Source organism: Hippopotamus amphibius, chromosome 3 (assembly GCF_030028045.1).
Source record: "Hippopotamus amphibius kiboko isolate mHipAmp2 chromosome 3, mHipAmp2.hap2, whole genome shotgun sequence".
Lineage (NCBI taxonomy): Eukaryota > Metazoa > Chordata > Mammalia > Artiodactyla > Hippopotamidae > Hippopotamus > Hippopotamus amphibius.
The window spans coordinates 87,029,869-87,047,450 of NC_080188.1; the positions used below are offsets into that span (position 1 = coordinate 87,029,869).

General features: G+C 36.4%; 1 protein-coding gene across 3 annotated transcripts in view; it reads right to left on the reverse strand.

Annotated features, from left to right (window-relative positions):
• Positions 1-17,582, reverse strand: part of PDGFC (platelet derived growth factor C) — a 210,629-nt gene that overhangs the window by 51,039 nt on the left and 142,008 nt on the right. For all 3 annotated transcript variants that reach the window (XM_057728879.1, XM_057728880.1, XM_057728878.1), the window contains exon 3: positions 5,284-5,464. In XM_057728879.1, the coding sequence (XP_057584862.1) occupies positions 5,284-5,464 (181 nt within the window). The remainder of the gene's footprint in view (positions 1-5,283; positions 5,465-17,582) is intronic.

The following is a 17,582-nucleotide window of genomic DNA, read 5'->3' on the forward strand; positions in this document are numbered from 1 at the left end:
ATACAAATAATAGAACAAATTTGGAGACAACTTAAAGGAAGATGAGTTGCACGGGATTCTTGTATATTAAAGGAGCCTTCAGCCCATTCATCCCCCTCACCGTCCCCTTTTCAGGTAATAAAGGAAAGAAGATCAACGTATATGGAGTCAACTGGTCTGGCAGTGTTAATATCTGTTTCTTTTTATCTAACCTGATCAAGTAATTAAATTGAAAACGAGAGCAAATACATTGTGGAAAACATTGTTACTGCTTCTGATCAGAAAGCTTAGATTAAAACTCTTTAAAAAGACAATATTCAATAAAACCGTTCTGAAAGAAAGCAGCTGTAGTTAATCACCTTTCAAAATGTTAACCAGTTTGAGAAAAAGAAAATCCTCAAATCTCATAACCATTTAAAAAAGTGTGGATTAAAAGTAATATACTTAAGAGGAACAGTTCTATATATATAAAGAATAAAACCACTAAAAATATTCAGATCTGGATTTGTACATTTTATTTCAAAAATAGGTATGATTTTGTGAAGTAAGTGCCTGACAAAAATATGCAATATATTTTACATTAAGGCTGAGATTTTTTTTTAAATAAAACTTTTAACAAGGTTTTTTGATATGAGAAAAGATGTTATTTTTCAGCCTTTGTAGGTTTCTTAACATTTTAGAATAACGGTGCTTATGCTACAGTACAAAGGGTAAAACATACATACTCTATTATAAATTACTACAAAATTAAACAAGAAATTTACTTTTCTTTCTAAGAGATCTGAAATGTGGGCTGTCTCTCACTGTGTGTGGCCTCCAAACAGAAACAGGCTTGCACTGTTTTATTTCAGTTTTGCTTCATTTCTTCCCAAACAATCTCTCACTGCTAATCTACCAGGCCTTTTTCTCCTCTTCTGGCATAAAGGAAACAAAAATCAAAGACATTATTAACTCCTTATGCACCATCAGGAAGCTGGATATATATCGTTAGGCATCAATTTGCCTGGATTTGTTTTCCATTATGTTAATGGAGCATGACTGGGGAATATATATTTCCATAAATAATACTTAAAAATTCTAAAATTTTTAGCTAATAGACCCAAACTGGTACTATTTTTTTTAAAAAAAGCTACAAAGAACTAGCTATAATTTCAGGTAAATATCTTAAGCGAATGCTCTTTCTAAACTAACACTTAGTCTATAATATGAACTTAGAGCAAAATGGAAAGAGAAATTTTATTTTTGTCTTAGTCTAAGGTATCTGGGAATCAAGAAAATGGTACTGAAAACATAATATTACAAAGGAAAGCATATCTCTATATGAAATACATATAAAATATATTAGATCAGCATCACTTTGTCCACAATTACAGCAAGGGATCCCTTGTTTAACCATATGCTCTCTCATTCACTAGTTCAGGAAAGAAGAGCGGGTAAATTATCTTACGAAGGTGAACACAGTTTTTAATGGCAACATGTGTGACAAAAACTGTCTCTGAGAAGTTTAACTAATGCATTAAAACTCCCCTGCTAATATGTATGGTAATCAGAATCACAGAGTCTTAAAGGTCGACTAGAATCAAATATTCATTCAAGCTCCCAAAGAGGGCTGCAGAGTTCTCTCTCTTATTTGCTAAATGTAAAGGATATTAAAATAAACGTTCTTTATAATTGTGCCAGAAAAAATGTGATGAATCTCAACATTTTTTCTGTGTCGACAGATGCAAAATATTCACTCAGATCATTATGACAAAGTAGGTAAGGATGATCATACACAGAAATGCTTATGATGTCATAAGTAGGCACTAATTTCTTTACCCTGGGTGTTACAACCCAGCCCCCCTCCCAACAAAAAAACAAAAACAAAAACAAAAAAAACAGAAGAAAGAAAAGAACAGATACCCGTTCAATTCTTTCTTTAAGGAAGGCAAGAATGTGTCCTTGGCAATATAGCCTAAAACAGCAGGACCAGGACACTCTTGGTGCCATTACTGCGATTCTTCAGTTTTCTGGTTTATGAATCATGGCTACTGTGCAACATACAGTAAGAGAGATAGCTCCACGGGGGTTCAGACACCGCCCCCAGGGGCGATGGAGGATGAGGTACTACTCAGCAGCTGCATAGCGACAAACCTCAAGGCAGGACATTCACAGTCCACTCAGGACCTGTGCTGAATATCATGTTATCACTAAGAAGTTAAGAAGCCATCTGGCCAGTGGCCCCTGGGGCCTATTGTGCAGTGGGGAATTTGCAGTCAGTGGGACCATGGCCTCTGGGGAACTGGGTGTACTAGTTTACAGAGTTCATCTCTGGCGAAAAAGAAAAAAAAAGTATGAGCGATGATCCAGGGGCTCAGAGGGGCACCTGCCCCTGAGCAAATGCCACAGAACTTTAAAGCCTCCTCTCCAAAAGGCAAACTTTCCTTCCTGAGACTTTCCTTCAATGATACACAGATAAGACTGACGGATGCCGCCCTGCTGGCAAGGATGCTGGGGGAGAGGGGCAAGGATGCTGGGGGAGAGGGGCAGGCAGGGACGGGTGCCGTTTAGCAAGGTACACTGATAATTCAGAACACTCTGTGAGGCTGGAAAGCAAAGTCACTTGTTGATTTTCACTCATCAACTTGGGGCAGTTACTGAGAGCAGAATAAGAGCGGGCATGGGAAGAGAGGTGGCTACAGGGAATAAGGACAAAGCATAAGTGAGGAAATGGCAGGTAAACTCTCAAAGTCAACTCACACCTGAAAGAACCAAAGCTTGTGAGATGGTACAATTTACATATCAATGATCATTCCAGAAAGCAATCTGGCAACATTAAATACAGGAACCTACTGTCCTGTTTTCTAGTTTCTTTTGGCCCCAGCCTACTGGTTTCCTAAGCATGAAGCAAAGTGAAATAAGGGCTCCTGTACTATTTCCCCAGGTAGCCATCACAGGGCAACTCAGTTACCAAGAAAGACATGGGTCAACAGAGCCCAGGAGAGTGTCAGTCCCCAGTCCCCAAAGTCTGTACTCACAATTTATCCAACTATTTCAATAATGATCTAAAAATGTACTCAATTTAACTTTGATGATGCAACCGGAAATACCCTTTTCACCCGAAGTCTCCCAGATGCAGTTTCTGGTCTTAGCCACAGTGAATATCTGATAACAGGTCAACCCCAGGGGATGGGGCCCTTCCCAGTCCAGAGGTTGGGTGGTACTTACAGCAGATCCTTATGGGTCTTTATCTCCAGGCTCAGGAATCTGACACACACACTTACGTATGGAAACACAAGTGTCAGTGAATCCGCTGTTAGTTACGCTGGGATGACTGAGCTGTATGGTCAACTCAATAATCAACTACTTATTGAAAAACTATAATTGGGCCAGAACTAAGCAAGGCACTATATGTGTATTCCTGTGTTTTTCTCTTTACGTATTTTATTTCCTCCACACAACTCCACATAACCAGATAACCCATGAGATCAGAAAATCAGAAAGAGACAACCCTTGGTGTCACCACAGTTTTTACTTCCATGTCTTATTCTGTGGGATGATAGTAGATTGCTACTAATATAATATGAAGACACTAGTTCATTTAAAATATAAATATCTTCTCAATTTCAAGTTTATTGTTGTCACAGGTTTGGGATAAATCAAACCTTTCCTATGATATAAGACCTACCACTATGTTTTACAGTAAAATCTGATTTTTTTCACATTTAAATATTTAAGAACATTAGATGGGCTAAAAACCAAATTGAAAATATGAACTGTATAATTCTGTAGAGTGTAGAGCCATGGCTCCCAGGGCCATTTTAGACTTCAAACAAATATTAAACTCATAAATTCTGTGAAGCAGTGTACTGTGAAAGGGTGATAAACAGATTCTTAGCGGATTTATTCAAACAAATAGTCACAGTATCAAAGTGTTCTTAAATAAGTTCATCCTTGTCTACTATTAACACTTTTCTAGAGGACATTATTAAATTTTATTAAATTTAAAAAATGTTAAATAGTTAAATGAAGAAAAATTTTGGAAATTAACAAAGGACATGGTAGAGCATTTATCCTGGGCTAAGTAATTCATAATGGAATAGAGATACAGATATCTTAAATAAATTGACCAAGATTCACAATATAAATTCATAGCATATATATTTTAGAGATATCTCCCTTAACTTCAATTACACACAATAAATGATTCTGTTACTAAATAAATTATCATTTCCCAACTTCAGTTTATCTTTTGTTTTCTTTTCATCTGTATCTCAAATAATACTTAAAATCCATAATTTAGTCAGTTGCTTAAACAGTATTCCACAGAATTGCGTTTGGGCAATCAAAAAGGGAAATTTTGGCTTAACATTACAATATGAATATCATACATTAAGTTAAATATTGATTCCATATTTTCTAATTTGCTTCTTGAATTGCTAATGTGCTGGGCGCAATTTTTATACCCAATTAGAATATACATATTAATTAATGCATGTAGCTCAGACCACTTTGTGTTCCCAGTGTTCATACTGATTTGGTAAATCTGTCAAAATCCTTAATGATATCAATTTTATATTGTTTTAAATGGTGATATTGATCATATTTGAAAAGTATACTAGGTGACATCATATTTGTATAAGTACTTCTGAATTACTATTATAAGCAGAAACTAAGATAGCCAAAAGGTTTTCAATATATTTGTCATAGTGCAGCAAATAGATACAAATGTTTGAAATAATACATAAAATAAAAGGTATAAACAATTGCGATACAAATAAAAATAGAGTAACAATTACAATTAGAGAAAACAGACAGATTTCTTAAATGCCCGTGAGAATTTCAAAACTTCCTTTTTGGGGTACAAAGACCATAATACTATTTAAGCAGGACAAATATTAAGATAAGTAAGAAAATTGAGATAACTGCTTTTTAAAATATGTTTTACTAAAACACTGCTTAGAAAAGAATATTTAATAAGTTTACCTTTCTCCAAAAAAAGATAAAAAGAAAAATGTTACACACGTTTGTAAACGACACATCTAAAAAACTAACTTTCGTGGGTACAGAAAGGAATGATGCCACCTTAATGGGGGAGAAAAGTAAAACATCACATAAAACCATGGACTTTTAAGGCAATATAGACACTAATGATCTACAGTGAATAAATCACAATCATAACTACAGTGACATTTACGAAAAAAAAATCAAGCTAGGGAAAGGGTTTTGGCTCTTGGTTTTCCTAAATCTCTTGTTTAAAAGGAGAAAAAGAAGTAACCACGTAACTGGTCCAGGTACATAAGGGCATTTCTAAGTGGTACTTACTGGCATGACAATGTTGTAGTGGATGCAGAACCCGGGTTCCGAAGGAAAATATTCATCAGACACAAATCTTATCCTGATTTGATTGCCTTTAGAAATCTGCTTTCCAGGCACAGTGCCAGACCCACACCAGCGCCCTAATATGGTCCCATCGCTGGGTTCCTCAACCTCTACAAAATCATACCTGCAAGAGACCAAGCGAAAAGAGTCATAAAACCATGATCTGACATTTTAGGAATTCGAATTCCACGTCCATGGAAGCAATGAGTACCTACAGACCACAGCTGTGAGTTCATCCCAAATTTAACTGCATACATAGAATAAAATATTCCAAAGAAGAGACACAACTGAAAATGCATTCCCAAATAAAGAACTATGAGTCTTCTATTCTAAACCCTCCAGTTTTACAGGTAACGAACTCCAAATTCATTAAAGAGCCACGTCAAAACAAATATGTTGTATGGAGCAACCATATTTGACTTTCCATTCATGATACAAAGATATAATGTTGAGCACAGGGAATGTAGCCAACGTTTTCTAATAACTTTACATGGCGTGTAATCGATAAAATATTACATCACTGTGTTATACACCTGAAACTGATATAATATTGTAGGTCCTCTTTTTTCATATCTTTCTTGGAGTATAATTGCTTTACAACGCTGTGTTAGTTTCTGCTGTACAACAAAGTGAATCAGCTGTATTTATACATATATCCCCATATCCCCTCCCTCTTGAGCCTCCCTCCCCCCCTCCCTATCCCATCCCTCTAGGTCCTCACCCATCATTGAGCTGATCTCCCTGTGCTATGCAGCAGCTTCCCACTAGCCATCTATTTTACATTTGGTAGTGTATGTGTGTCAATGCTGCTCTCTCACTTCCTCCCAGCTTCCCCTCTTCCCCTTCCCATCTCCCCTCCCCCACTGCCCTGTATGTCAACTACACTGCAACTTTTAAAAAAACCCATGAATAAATTAGGAGTGAAAAAGAAAAGAAATAATTCGAATAAGATGAATTTCAAAGGTTAGTTTTGAGGGGAGAGACAGCGAGTGAGAGAGTTGATGAGATGAGGGTGATATTTCTGAAGCTTTGGTTTAAAACCAACTATAGTCTGTTAGGAAGAAAGGTACCGGGGGCAAATAGGCTAGATCAGAGTGACTGGTTACATACAGTATCTTAAACCTAAGGAATGAACGATTAATACTTTTCTAACAAATGTTAACTCGGGTTTGAAAGTTTTGGTCACTGGCACTCATGGAGAGCAGGGCTGCCCCTTAAGAGAATTTTCAGAAATGTGTAGAGGCATTTTAGGTTGTCTCAATGATGCGGGGTGGTGAAGAGGGCAAGGTCCCTGGATGTCAAACAAGGGAGAGTCCTGAAAATGGGTATTTGCTCCACGCCCTCCAGGCCTTTCAAACAGTTTGCTGGACACTCACGTAGGCAACATTTCTGCTATTGTCCATCTGAGTCTGGAATCTAATATTGTCTCCCATATAAACATAAATATGTTCCGCAGATTTAGTTAAATCCAAATTTTTTAGAAATTCAACTATTGAATAAGTTGAAGGAAGCTTCTATACTTTGGAACAAGAGCTACTATTTGGGAAAATCAAATCACTAACAGGAACACTGCTTACACTCTTTGCATCAATGAAAACCACCAAACATATCCATCTAGTCTATTTCCATAGCTAGCACACACAAGAGTCTGCTCCTTGAAAGATACAAACATCTGACTGCTTTGTTTTCTGTTTCTTGTAATGGTGCATGTGTATTTATGTACTTAAATGCATTATTTTAATATAAATTACTGTTATTATTTCAGCTTTACAGAGCATGTAGGCCACCATATTTATTTTTTAAACAACTGCACATATAAATAGATGATCACTGTTACGAATTGCATTTTAGAATACTAAAGAGGACATTGCCAAACTTTTCTTAAGGGAGGTCTGACATGGATGAAAACCATTGGCACATTTTTTTTTTTAAGTCTAAATTAGTAGATACCAGACAACTAAAATTAATACAATTTTGTACAGTATAGAAATTACAGAAGAAAAAAATTGTTGAAAAAGGACAAAGTGCATCAAGAACCAACTATACTTATAAGTCTTTGTTGTAAAGAATTAGCCAGAACTCTCTTATGGTGTGTAACTTAACCTGTTCCGGTCTCATTCTTCTTGTCTGTAAAATGAAGATAATGCTCCCTGACTCACAGGGATGCTTTAAGAGAGGGAAAACGGGACAGCACATGCGCATTGCGTACATGTCGGTGGTACAGAACTGCCACTCAATAATTTGCCCTTCATCTCTACCCTGTACCCCTCGCCCCCACCCCACATCTACTTTAATATATCCCTGAGAGTTTGAAAGCAATAAATTAGAAAACTCAAATACTAAAGGGAGAAAATATTTCTGCTTTATCATATGACGAGCCCGGGTTGTAAATTACAAATGCATAATCCAGCCGGGAAAATCATCCCAGGAGTCTTGCTGTATGTGTGTGGTGGGACCTGGAAGGGGTATGGGGGAGGAGGATTTGGGTAAAACAAATTGAGTGGTTATTTCAGGCATACCTGGTACAAAAGTTGATAAGTAGCATTTTAAATCAAAGAGCAATTTTTATATCAAGATTGTTTACATGTGGAACAAAGCTGCAATTCACAGAGTATGTTTGTTTTGTGCTTGGGAGGTGAAGCTATCTCATATCGGTTACCACCAGAACTAGTTTGTGGAGAGCTGATTTCAGGCCTGGTCAATCATTCTACAAGTATTTGTGAAGCACGGTCTTGGTACAAACTGCTGGGCTAGATTCTCAGGATACAAGGATGAAACCATAGCTTCTATGGGCTCAGGGTCCTTTAAACACTGGTGATGCTCTAGAGAGTGCGTAAGAAAGACTGTGGAACACTGGCAGGGTCAGGGAAACCCTATACAGGGAGATTAGGCTCAGCTTACAAAGGAGCATCTGGGCTGTCAGTGAGTCCTGACTGACCAGGGGTGAAGGGAAGAATGGAAATGCATTCTAGCAAGAAGCACAATCCCGAGGATTTAACAGAAGAAACCAGGGGCCAGGCGTGGTCGGTTGTGAACAGAGGATGGAGCTCAGGCTGGAAGAGCAGGTGTAGGTGAGAAGGCTTTGGAATTTTTTCAGAGTCGGGTGTCAGAATATTATTTTGTAGACCGTGTTGCAAACAGGTAAGCACAGTCTGAAGAGGTTCTACGAGACTTTAAAATATTTAAGTCAAGATTTAATTAATTAATTAACTATCTAGGTGCTGTCTTTTTAAAATTATTTTTATTGAAGTGTAGTTAATGTATAATGTTGTTTTAGTTTCAAGTGTACAGCAAAGTGATTCAGTTATACACATATATGTATTTCAGATTCTTCTCCATTATAGGTTATTACAAGATATTGAATATAGTTAGTTCCCTGTGCTATACAGGAGGTCCTTGTTGCTTATGTATTTTATATATAGTACTGTGTATATGTTAATCCTAAACTCTTACTTTATTTCCCACGGTCCCCCCACCCCTCCCCTTGGTGACCATAAGTTTTGTTTTCTGTGTCTGTGAGTCTATTTCCATTTTATAAATAGGTTCATTTATATTATCTTTTTTTAGATTCCACATACAAAAGACATCATATGATATTTGTCTTTCCCTGTCTGTAAACCAATGTTTTAAAAAGTCGAATTTCACAGAAAAGTGATCATTTGGTCATCCTAAGTATGATTAGCCCTGGTGTGATGCTGTGAGGGCTTAGATCTGCAGAACTGGTGTCAGCTCCAGGAGAGGAGGGGTCTCTGTCCTCCTCACCACCTCACCCCAGCACCTGGGTGTCAGGCACACAGAGCGTTTACTGCACGAGGTCTGCATGGCCTTTACTGCTTCACGCAGACTGAGGCGGGGCCAGGTGGAAAGGGCTTTAAATGGGACATCCTCTTCCAAATTTTCAAAAATCCCTGCATACTTTCTTTGCTGCTTTTTTTTTTTTTTTAAATACACAGATCTTAATTTACTTCCATCACTTGCCCACAGAGGCATCTGAGTTTGCTGCCCTTGCAGCCTATGGGACACCTACTGGAGGTTTCAATGAGGCAGCAACACAGACACAGGGTCACAACATGTCTGAGGATGCCAGAAAACAAAAGCATCTCAAGTGTGGGTGGAAAGAAAGACCTTTTAACAAAAACATCCTGAAAAGGAGCTGACAGGGAAGCAGGAGGAAAAGTGCTGTGAGGATGGTACAGAACTCAGAAAAGAGGGAGGGAGAGGGTCTGCCCAAGCAGAAGTGGGCCTGCTGTCAACACCAAGGAAAGACCAAAGAAGATGAAAACCAAGACGCATCCCCTGGACCTGACAATTATGAAGTCATTTTCAATAAACTGGCTGGGAGAATACATAACCTCAAAAACTTTCTTCTGACTCTTTTTTAAAAATTTTAATTTTTTTAAATTGAAGTAAATTTGATTTACAATATGGTGTTAGTTTCAGGTTTACAGCAAAGTGATTCAGTTACACCATATATATATATATATATATTTTGTGATTCTTTTCCCTTATAGGTTATTACAAGATACTGGGTACAGTTCTCTGTGCTATACAGTAGGCCCTTGTTGTTTATCTATTTCGTATATAGTAGTACATATTTGTTCATCCCAAACTCCTAATTTATCCCTCCCCAGACCATTCTCAAAATAACTGTTATCATCTTTCTAACGGAAACATCTCAAGAGAAAAAGAATATCGTTTGCAAGGAACCTAATGCTAACAACTCACTTAACTATTTTACTGTACGTAATTTCCTTTTGATTTCTGCTTAAAAAGAAACACCAGTGGTTAAGACTCTGCACTTCCACTGCAGGGGGCACGGGTTCCATCCCTGGTCAAGGAACTAAGATCTTGCGTGCCACGTGGAGTGGCCAAAAAAAGAAAAAAGAAAAAGAAACACCATGTATGTGTAAGCTCTTTAAAAGTATTTAAAAGGAGTTTTTGAGCACACTCAGAATATCTAGAGTATAAATGCTAAGAACGTATTAAGGAACAAATATGTCTGAAACTGCCATATCTAACTTGCATCTTGATACAAAAATCACTGTCCTGCAAATAAGAGAAGAGTACATTATTACTTTTTTCATGAAAATAGTCTAAATTTGAATGCCATTAAAAAAAAATAATAACCCCAATCTTTATAGCAATTTCTGGATTTGCAGTTGGATAGCTGGTAATTAATTCTCACAAGCTCATACAAGTCTGCTGCACACATTTATCACCGTGTTTTAAAGATCTACATAGTTTTGCATTCCATGAAATTCAATGAAATGAACATATAAAAAGTGCTATGTTTTTTGCCTTTAAAGCAGAAGAACAAGTTATGCTACTGTTTCATAGTAAGTTAGGCATTTTAAGATTTTCTTTTTCAAAAGTGGTGTCATATGACAATATGATTCTAAGTTTCATCCAATTATTCTACAATTAATTTTGTGAATAAAACAGTAAATCCTCTTGCTAAAAATAGCATTCTTTTATTTAAATCATATTTAAGTCGTCAACAACAGACCCAATGACGATCTACCTGGAACATACTCCCATGCCTCATGGATGCTTTCAAAATAGAAACAAAACAAAACAAAACAAATCAAAAATCATGGCCACTTGATTCCATATTTTCCTCCAACTTGTTTATAGAGTGTGGTTAGAAAAAGACTAATGCATTCAATCCATCTTCCCCAATTCTTTGAAATTTTTCTTTTTTCTGATAGAATTTCATGTAGAGAGTATGGGACTCATTGCATAAGTTGTTTGGCTGACACACTACAACACAGCTGAAAACATCAAGAAGAAAAGGAAGAGAGGAAACAATGATAAAAGATTATCGGTGGGCCTCAGTCAAATGAAGAAGAGAAAATAAAACCAAGCAACATTTAACCCATAAAAGTGAAATTAAAAAACAGAATAAAACTCAGATTTAGAAATCTACACATGCCTGCGTGACTTTTCTGGAGACAGTAATCCTATAATACACTCTCAGGTATTAATTTCCAATGTGCACAATTGCTCACATCAGTATTTAAGGGATTTACTAAACCTATTTTATGAGCCAATCAAACATCACTTTCTCACGGAAACATGATACAGAGCACACAGCCCTAAGTGGTTTCTAATGATCACTCCCTTTCTCTATCATACCCTTGGGGACCCATGGAGGATTTATGTTCTTTTATGTTTAACAAACAAGTCTGGTATTGTAGACAAAATTTTCATCCTCATGTGGGAATTTAAAAACTGTCAAGATAGGAGAGCTGCTGAGGAGTAAACCAAAGAAATAAATTCACTTGTAAACACAAATGTCCGACAGCCAGCTTCCTGCAACAAAAATAAACCACCCCTGCAAAACAGGCTGTTTCTAGTTCATACTAACTAAAACCCTGCCAATTAAATCTACCCCATGAATGATCGAACCCAACAGTGGTGTGAAACTCTGCCAAGAAATAAACGTGCATCTTAAGAGGCCTTGCTCTGCAAGTGTCCACAGGGAGCCTGGGCTTGTTGGGGAAGGTAATAAAATTAATAAGATGACAATTCCCCGACAGTGTTCACTGCTTCCACGTCAGTGTGACAGAAGACAACCCAGACGCAAAGTAAAAGTTTTAAATCCCTGTTTGCTCACCAGAATGGTCATCTATACTTTACCTTAGGATGAAAATAAATTTGAATGATTACACATGTTACACATATTCGTTGATTTATACATTAACTCATTTAATGATGAAAAAAATCCTAAAAAGCTGATACTGTCATTGTGCCCATTTTATAGATTATAAAGTATGGGAAAGCTAAGTACCCAGCTGTAGTCACACAGCAACTAAGTGTAGAGGGAAGGTTTCAGTTTTGGGAGCTGAACTCCAAAGCCCATGCTCTCAAGAGCTAAGCCATACTGCCTACTACCTTTAAAGTATGCCTACTTAATTATATTTGCTCTATTTTGAGGCCTAACTGCATAAAATTTATGTGTTCTTGTTCAGATTGGCCAAATGATCTTGTTTGGTGTCTGGAGGAACATTAACTGTCATTCAAATTAAATTGGTCAGTCAACTCGATAATTTGCACATATACATTTACAGATATTTATGTTAATTGGCTCAAGACTGTTTATTTTTAGGCACTCTAAATGCTTTACAGAGAATTTTAAACCTATATAGGAAATGTGTAAAACAACAAGCACCCTTCAGAGGGAGGACAACCTATGATGGAGTAATTCTCAGGAAAATACGAGAGTTCTACGTGTAAAAAATGGGAATGTTGACTGTATGTGGTAGGATATGAATAGTTTTAAATTATCTTATTACTAAGTAAAAATACCGCAAATATATAAACCACGAATTCAACTTATAAAGCTAGAAAAATTTTAAAAAAGAGAGTATAAGATGAAACAAATGAAGACAAAAACTATAAAAGATATATTCAAACATAAAATTAGAATTCAGAATTAAAATCAAGAGCTGGTTCTCAGAAAGGAAGTGGGGGGTGAGGGAGGGGAAAGGGTAGGAGGAAAAGGAGAGAGAGAGAAGAGGAATTTACATACATAGGAGTAAGAAGGATATAATCACGGATAAAAATGGACTTCACATCTGTAAGTTTGTTTTGGGTAACACTATGCCAATTAAATCTGAGAAGCTAAATGACATGGATGCCTTAGTAGGAAAACATAAATTATAAAGGTTGACTAAGAAAGTAGAAATAGTGAACAGACTAATAACTCCAGAAGAAATTGAGAAAACTGTCAAATATTTATCAATAAAAAAAGATGCAATGGCTGGGATTTACAGAAGAGTTCTATTTGATTTTAAAGGAGCATATAATTTCGATTTTATATAAGCAATTGTAAAACAACTGAAAATGCTAGACATTCACTCAATTAATAATAAAAAAGCTAGCCTAACTCTTATGAATATAGTTAACAATACCGTATCATATACTTGAAAGTTGCTAAGAGAGTGGATCTTAAATGTTCTTGCCACAAAAAAGGAGTAGAATGATGTAGTACATGGGGCTTTCAGCTAACACCACAGTGGTAATCCTATTGCAATATATAAGTGTATCAAATCAACAGGTTGTACACACCACAGTGGTAACTGTATTGCAATACATAAGTGTATCAAATCAACAGGTTGTACACTGTAAACTTACACAATGTTACCTGTCAAATATATCTCAATAAAACTGGAAAAAATAAAAATTCCTAATAAATGAAAAAAAGTATCATGTTCAAGTTATTTGAAACGGCAACATCCGACATGAAAAATGAAGACCAGTTTTACTCATAAATTGAGGGAAGTGCAAAAAATTCTAAACAAAACTTAAATATCCTCCAACAGTGGAATAAAAGATATAATACTTCTTGACAGAGTATGGATTTAGTTCACAAACTTCAGGATTAATGTAAGAATGACCTTTTAGAATATTCAAAGGAGAAAAACTATATGCTCATATTAATAAATGCTGAAAAAACATAATAAAATCAATTACGTTTGCCTAAAACATAAACAGTCTTTTATAAGCAGTGCCTAAAATTAATCTTGAGTAAATTTACATAAATATCTGTAAATGTATATGCCCAAATTATCAAGTTGACTGATTGGTTTAATTTAATGACAGTTAATGTTTCTCCAGCCACCAAACAAGATCACTGATTTTACAATCATTTATTTTACTTAGATAAAAACAGAGTCAACTGTGAAAGAGCAGAAAGCTTTCAAATCATGGTAAAAATTACATAACAGAAATTAACTCCAAGTATTACATTAAGTAAAATCAAAGTCATTCTCATTAAGTTAGAACAAAGACAGGACTGGCCATTCTCACTACTATTTTCAGCATTTTGGGGCGAAGCTCTAGCTAATTTTATAAGAGAGGAAAGCAAATAAATGTAATAGAAACAGAGGAGAAAAATGATCCTTAGCTGATAACAGATCCCTTAAAAACAGACGGTAGTCGGATAAGCACAGAGACTGGGAAAGCTTGGACAACATCCAGCTGTGGGTAGGGTGGTTTGAGCATGGGGGGAGGTGGAGGTAGAGAATGGCTCCGGGCTGTGAATATTCTGAAGATTTGATAGGGAATGGTGATGCTGTGTGATAAAAACAGCTGTCAAAGGCAATTTCAAAGTTTTTGGCTTTTAAAAACCACCTGGAACTAAACAGAATTACCAGAATTTAGTAAAGTGACTAAAGATGAGATCAACATACAAGTATCAATCATTTTTCTTTATGTCAGTAAAAAACAGTTAGAAACTGAAGAGGGGAAAATGTCTTTCAGCAGAATTATAAAAATGCATAATAGTAATAAATTTAACCAATAATATACGAACACTCTATGAAGAAAGGCAAACAGTATTACTGAATGACAAAAAGGCATGCATTTATGATAACTTTTACCAAAATCCCAAGTTTTCTAAAACATTTGTGCAAAATAATCACAATAATAAAGCGAACAACATGGAGTACATATTATGTGCAGATACATAATAATATTAAGTGGTTCAATCTTCGAACACCACCCTACCTGTAGCTCCTATTATTACACCTGTATTACAGGTGAGAAAATAGGTATAAAGAGGTAACAGAGCAAAAGTCATACAGCTTGGAAGAGTAACAGTGGGTAGGGGGGAGGTGGGTGGGTAGGACCTTGCTCTGGGCTTCAGAGCCCAAATTCTTAGCCATTACACATACTGTCTTGAGCTAAACAGGATACAATAGGCCCCTTGAGCCCCAAGGATTCTGAACAAAACTTCCCAGACTTTCTTCTTTTCAATGAGAATAATATTCATTACCTATTAAGATGGTCGTGAAGAGTCAATGAGAGAATGTATATGAAGTAATCAGAATGATGCCTAAGGAATAAGCTGCTTGATAAGCGGTAGTTTTTGTTCTTTTGTTTTTTTTTTTGTTTGTTTTCTTCTTTTTTTAATAACTGCTATCATCACAACACATGCGGTATTCTGCTCTGCGAAAGAGCAGACCCCCAAAGCTCCTCATCCAGCCACAGGTGGCAGGGACCGCTACTTCTGGCTCAAGGCAGACCTCAGAACAGCCCCCTGGCCTTTCTTCCCAAAGCCAGCCTGCCTAGAACAACACAAGCACACATGCCTTGCTATTATTATTACCAGCTGCTCCTTTCACTGTAGTTTAAGACAGATGCATCAATAGACTGTGAAAACACTGAATTCTTAAATTTTGTGTCTGTATTTTACGTCCTACAAAACAGGCGCAAGAACAGGATCAACTCGATGACTGTTGGGGGGATGAAATGAGTTAATGCATAAAAAGCACTCACCTACCCACTCAGCATTCTTTTGGAGACCTACCAGCCCTGAAACATATAATCTCCCACCTTCAGCCAACATGTGTGATGGATGCACTGTTACAGAAACATCACTTTGTATTACTGTGCAATTCCTGAAACTATGCGGATATTCAGGCAGCTACCATTACTATGTCAACTCAGAGCTCCCTTGAGAGACAAGGCTCCTCCTCTCTACTCTGAGGACCACTTTCAGTCATCACTGCCATCAGGTAATTATTTTTACAATAAAACCTCATCAACACTTAGGCCTACCTGGCGTGATGCTTTGTGGTATGTGGTGACGTTTAATATAAATATGTTTAATATATGAACATATATGAACATTTAATATATACAATATATTAAACATATACTGAGTGACTCACCATTAAACTAGTAATAAGCAACAGTTCATATAAGTGATAGACAATAAACTTTTACTACATGTGCCAACAACTAAACCACTGCAGCACTGAGAGAAACTGGAGGAACTAAATTGAAGACATGAAATTAACATTCTCCTTAGACTTAAGTAAAGTTTTCTGCTCATGGATTATCACCTTGTTTGTTTTCCCTTCGACTTTCAGTACTTAGGGTGAGGATAAAGGAGAATTTGCCTGTAGACGTAGGTGGATATAGGGAAAAACTAGGACGTTCTGCAATGCATTCCAACTCTGAGTTTAGGACAGCTAGGAATACTGAAATGGGGAAGCACGTATCAAGGCTCACTTAAAGGTCATCAAATTTTAAGATAAGAAAGAAGGGCTGTGACTATACTCTCACCCGCCCAACACCAAGACCATTCCAGGCATAGGAAACCCACAATTAGCCATCACCCAAAGGTACCCTAGCGACTGCTCCTTCTGTATGCTGTTTACCTACCAACCAAATATATTCTTTGAATAGCTGAGTTCCATTGCCTAAATATATTAAGAAAAGGCCATAACATCGCTAATCAAGACATTTGTAAAGGATTACTATTGGTGAGGTTGTTTCATTTTTTATCTATGCTGTTTTGTTGCTCCACTTGCACAGACCAAGGTGCACTAGATATGGGTTTATCTGAAGCTGAGAGAAATATTTAAGTAGTGTGATAATTAAATTTGGACTGGAGTCATGCAATGCTTATCAAAGCATTATCATAAAAGTTCTATAAATAAATAAATAAAAAGATAAGCACTATCACGACTTCAGGCCTGATTTTAAAACAAAATATTTAAACGGCTAATCCAGCATAAGGGAGTTTTAAAAGGCTCATCTGTTTAGATACACAAATTTACCTTTTGGTGATAATGTCCATGCAGATGACAAAATAAGTTTGTTTGAAAATACTCCAAAGTGAAATAAAAAGATTCTTCCTCCTAGGATACTAGAGAATTGCAGGCATAGTCCTGAATATGAGGTTTTTCTTTTTTTTGTAAACTCAAGGTAGTTATTTTCAGCATTTATATTTACTAAAATTTATCTCATGATGGAATGATTTCTGAGAAAAATACTCTGAGAAAAATACTCTCAGAGTTTAAAAAAAATTTCAGGCCATCCAGCATAATTCATTATTCAAAGTTTTAAAATCAGTAAGAACAGAGCCACAAACAGATAGATGCACACAGCACTTCAGTCATGACTCACGAACTGCTTATGTTAAGGAAATAACTGTTCACTATTAAACGGCTTTAGACATCAGCTTCCTCTTGGCGAAATGAGGCACTGAACTAGATAGTCCAGATGGCATTTTTAAAAGTCTTAGTTTTCTCTTCTGGTTTAACAACCAAATCACATTTCCTTTGATGTGTATAGTCATGTCAAAAAAAAAAAAAAAAAAGAAAAGAAAAAAGAAAGAAAAGCAGCTTAAACACAGAACATATTACTAGAACACACCCACTACTACATTTTTCCAGAGCATTTTATTATTTTCCAAGGTCTATGTGGCACCGTTATCACCAGATATCATC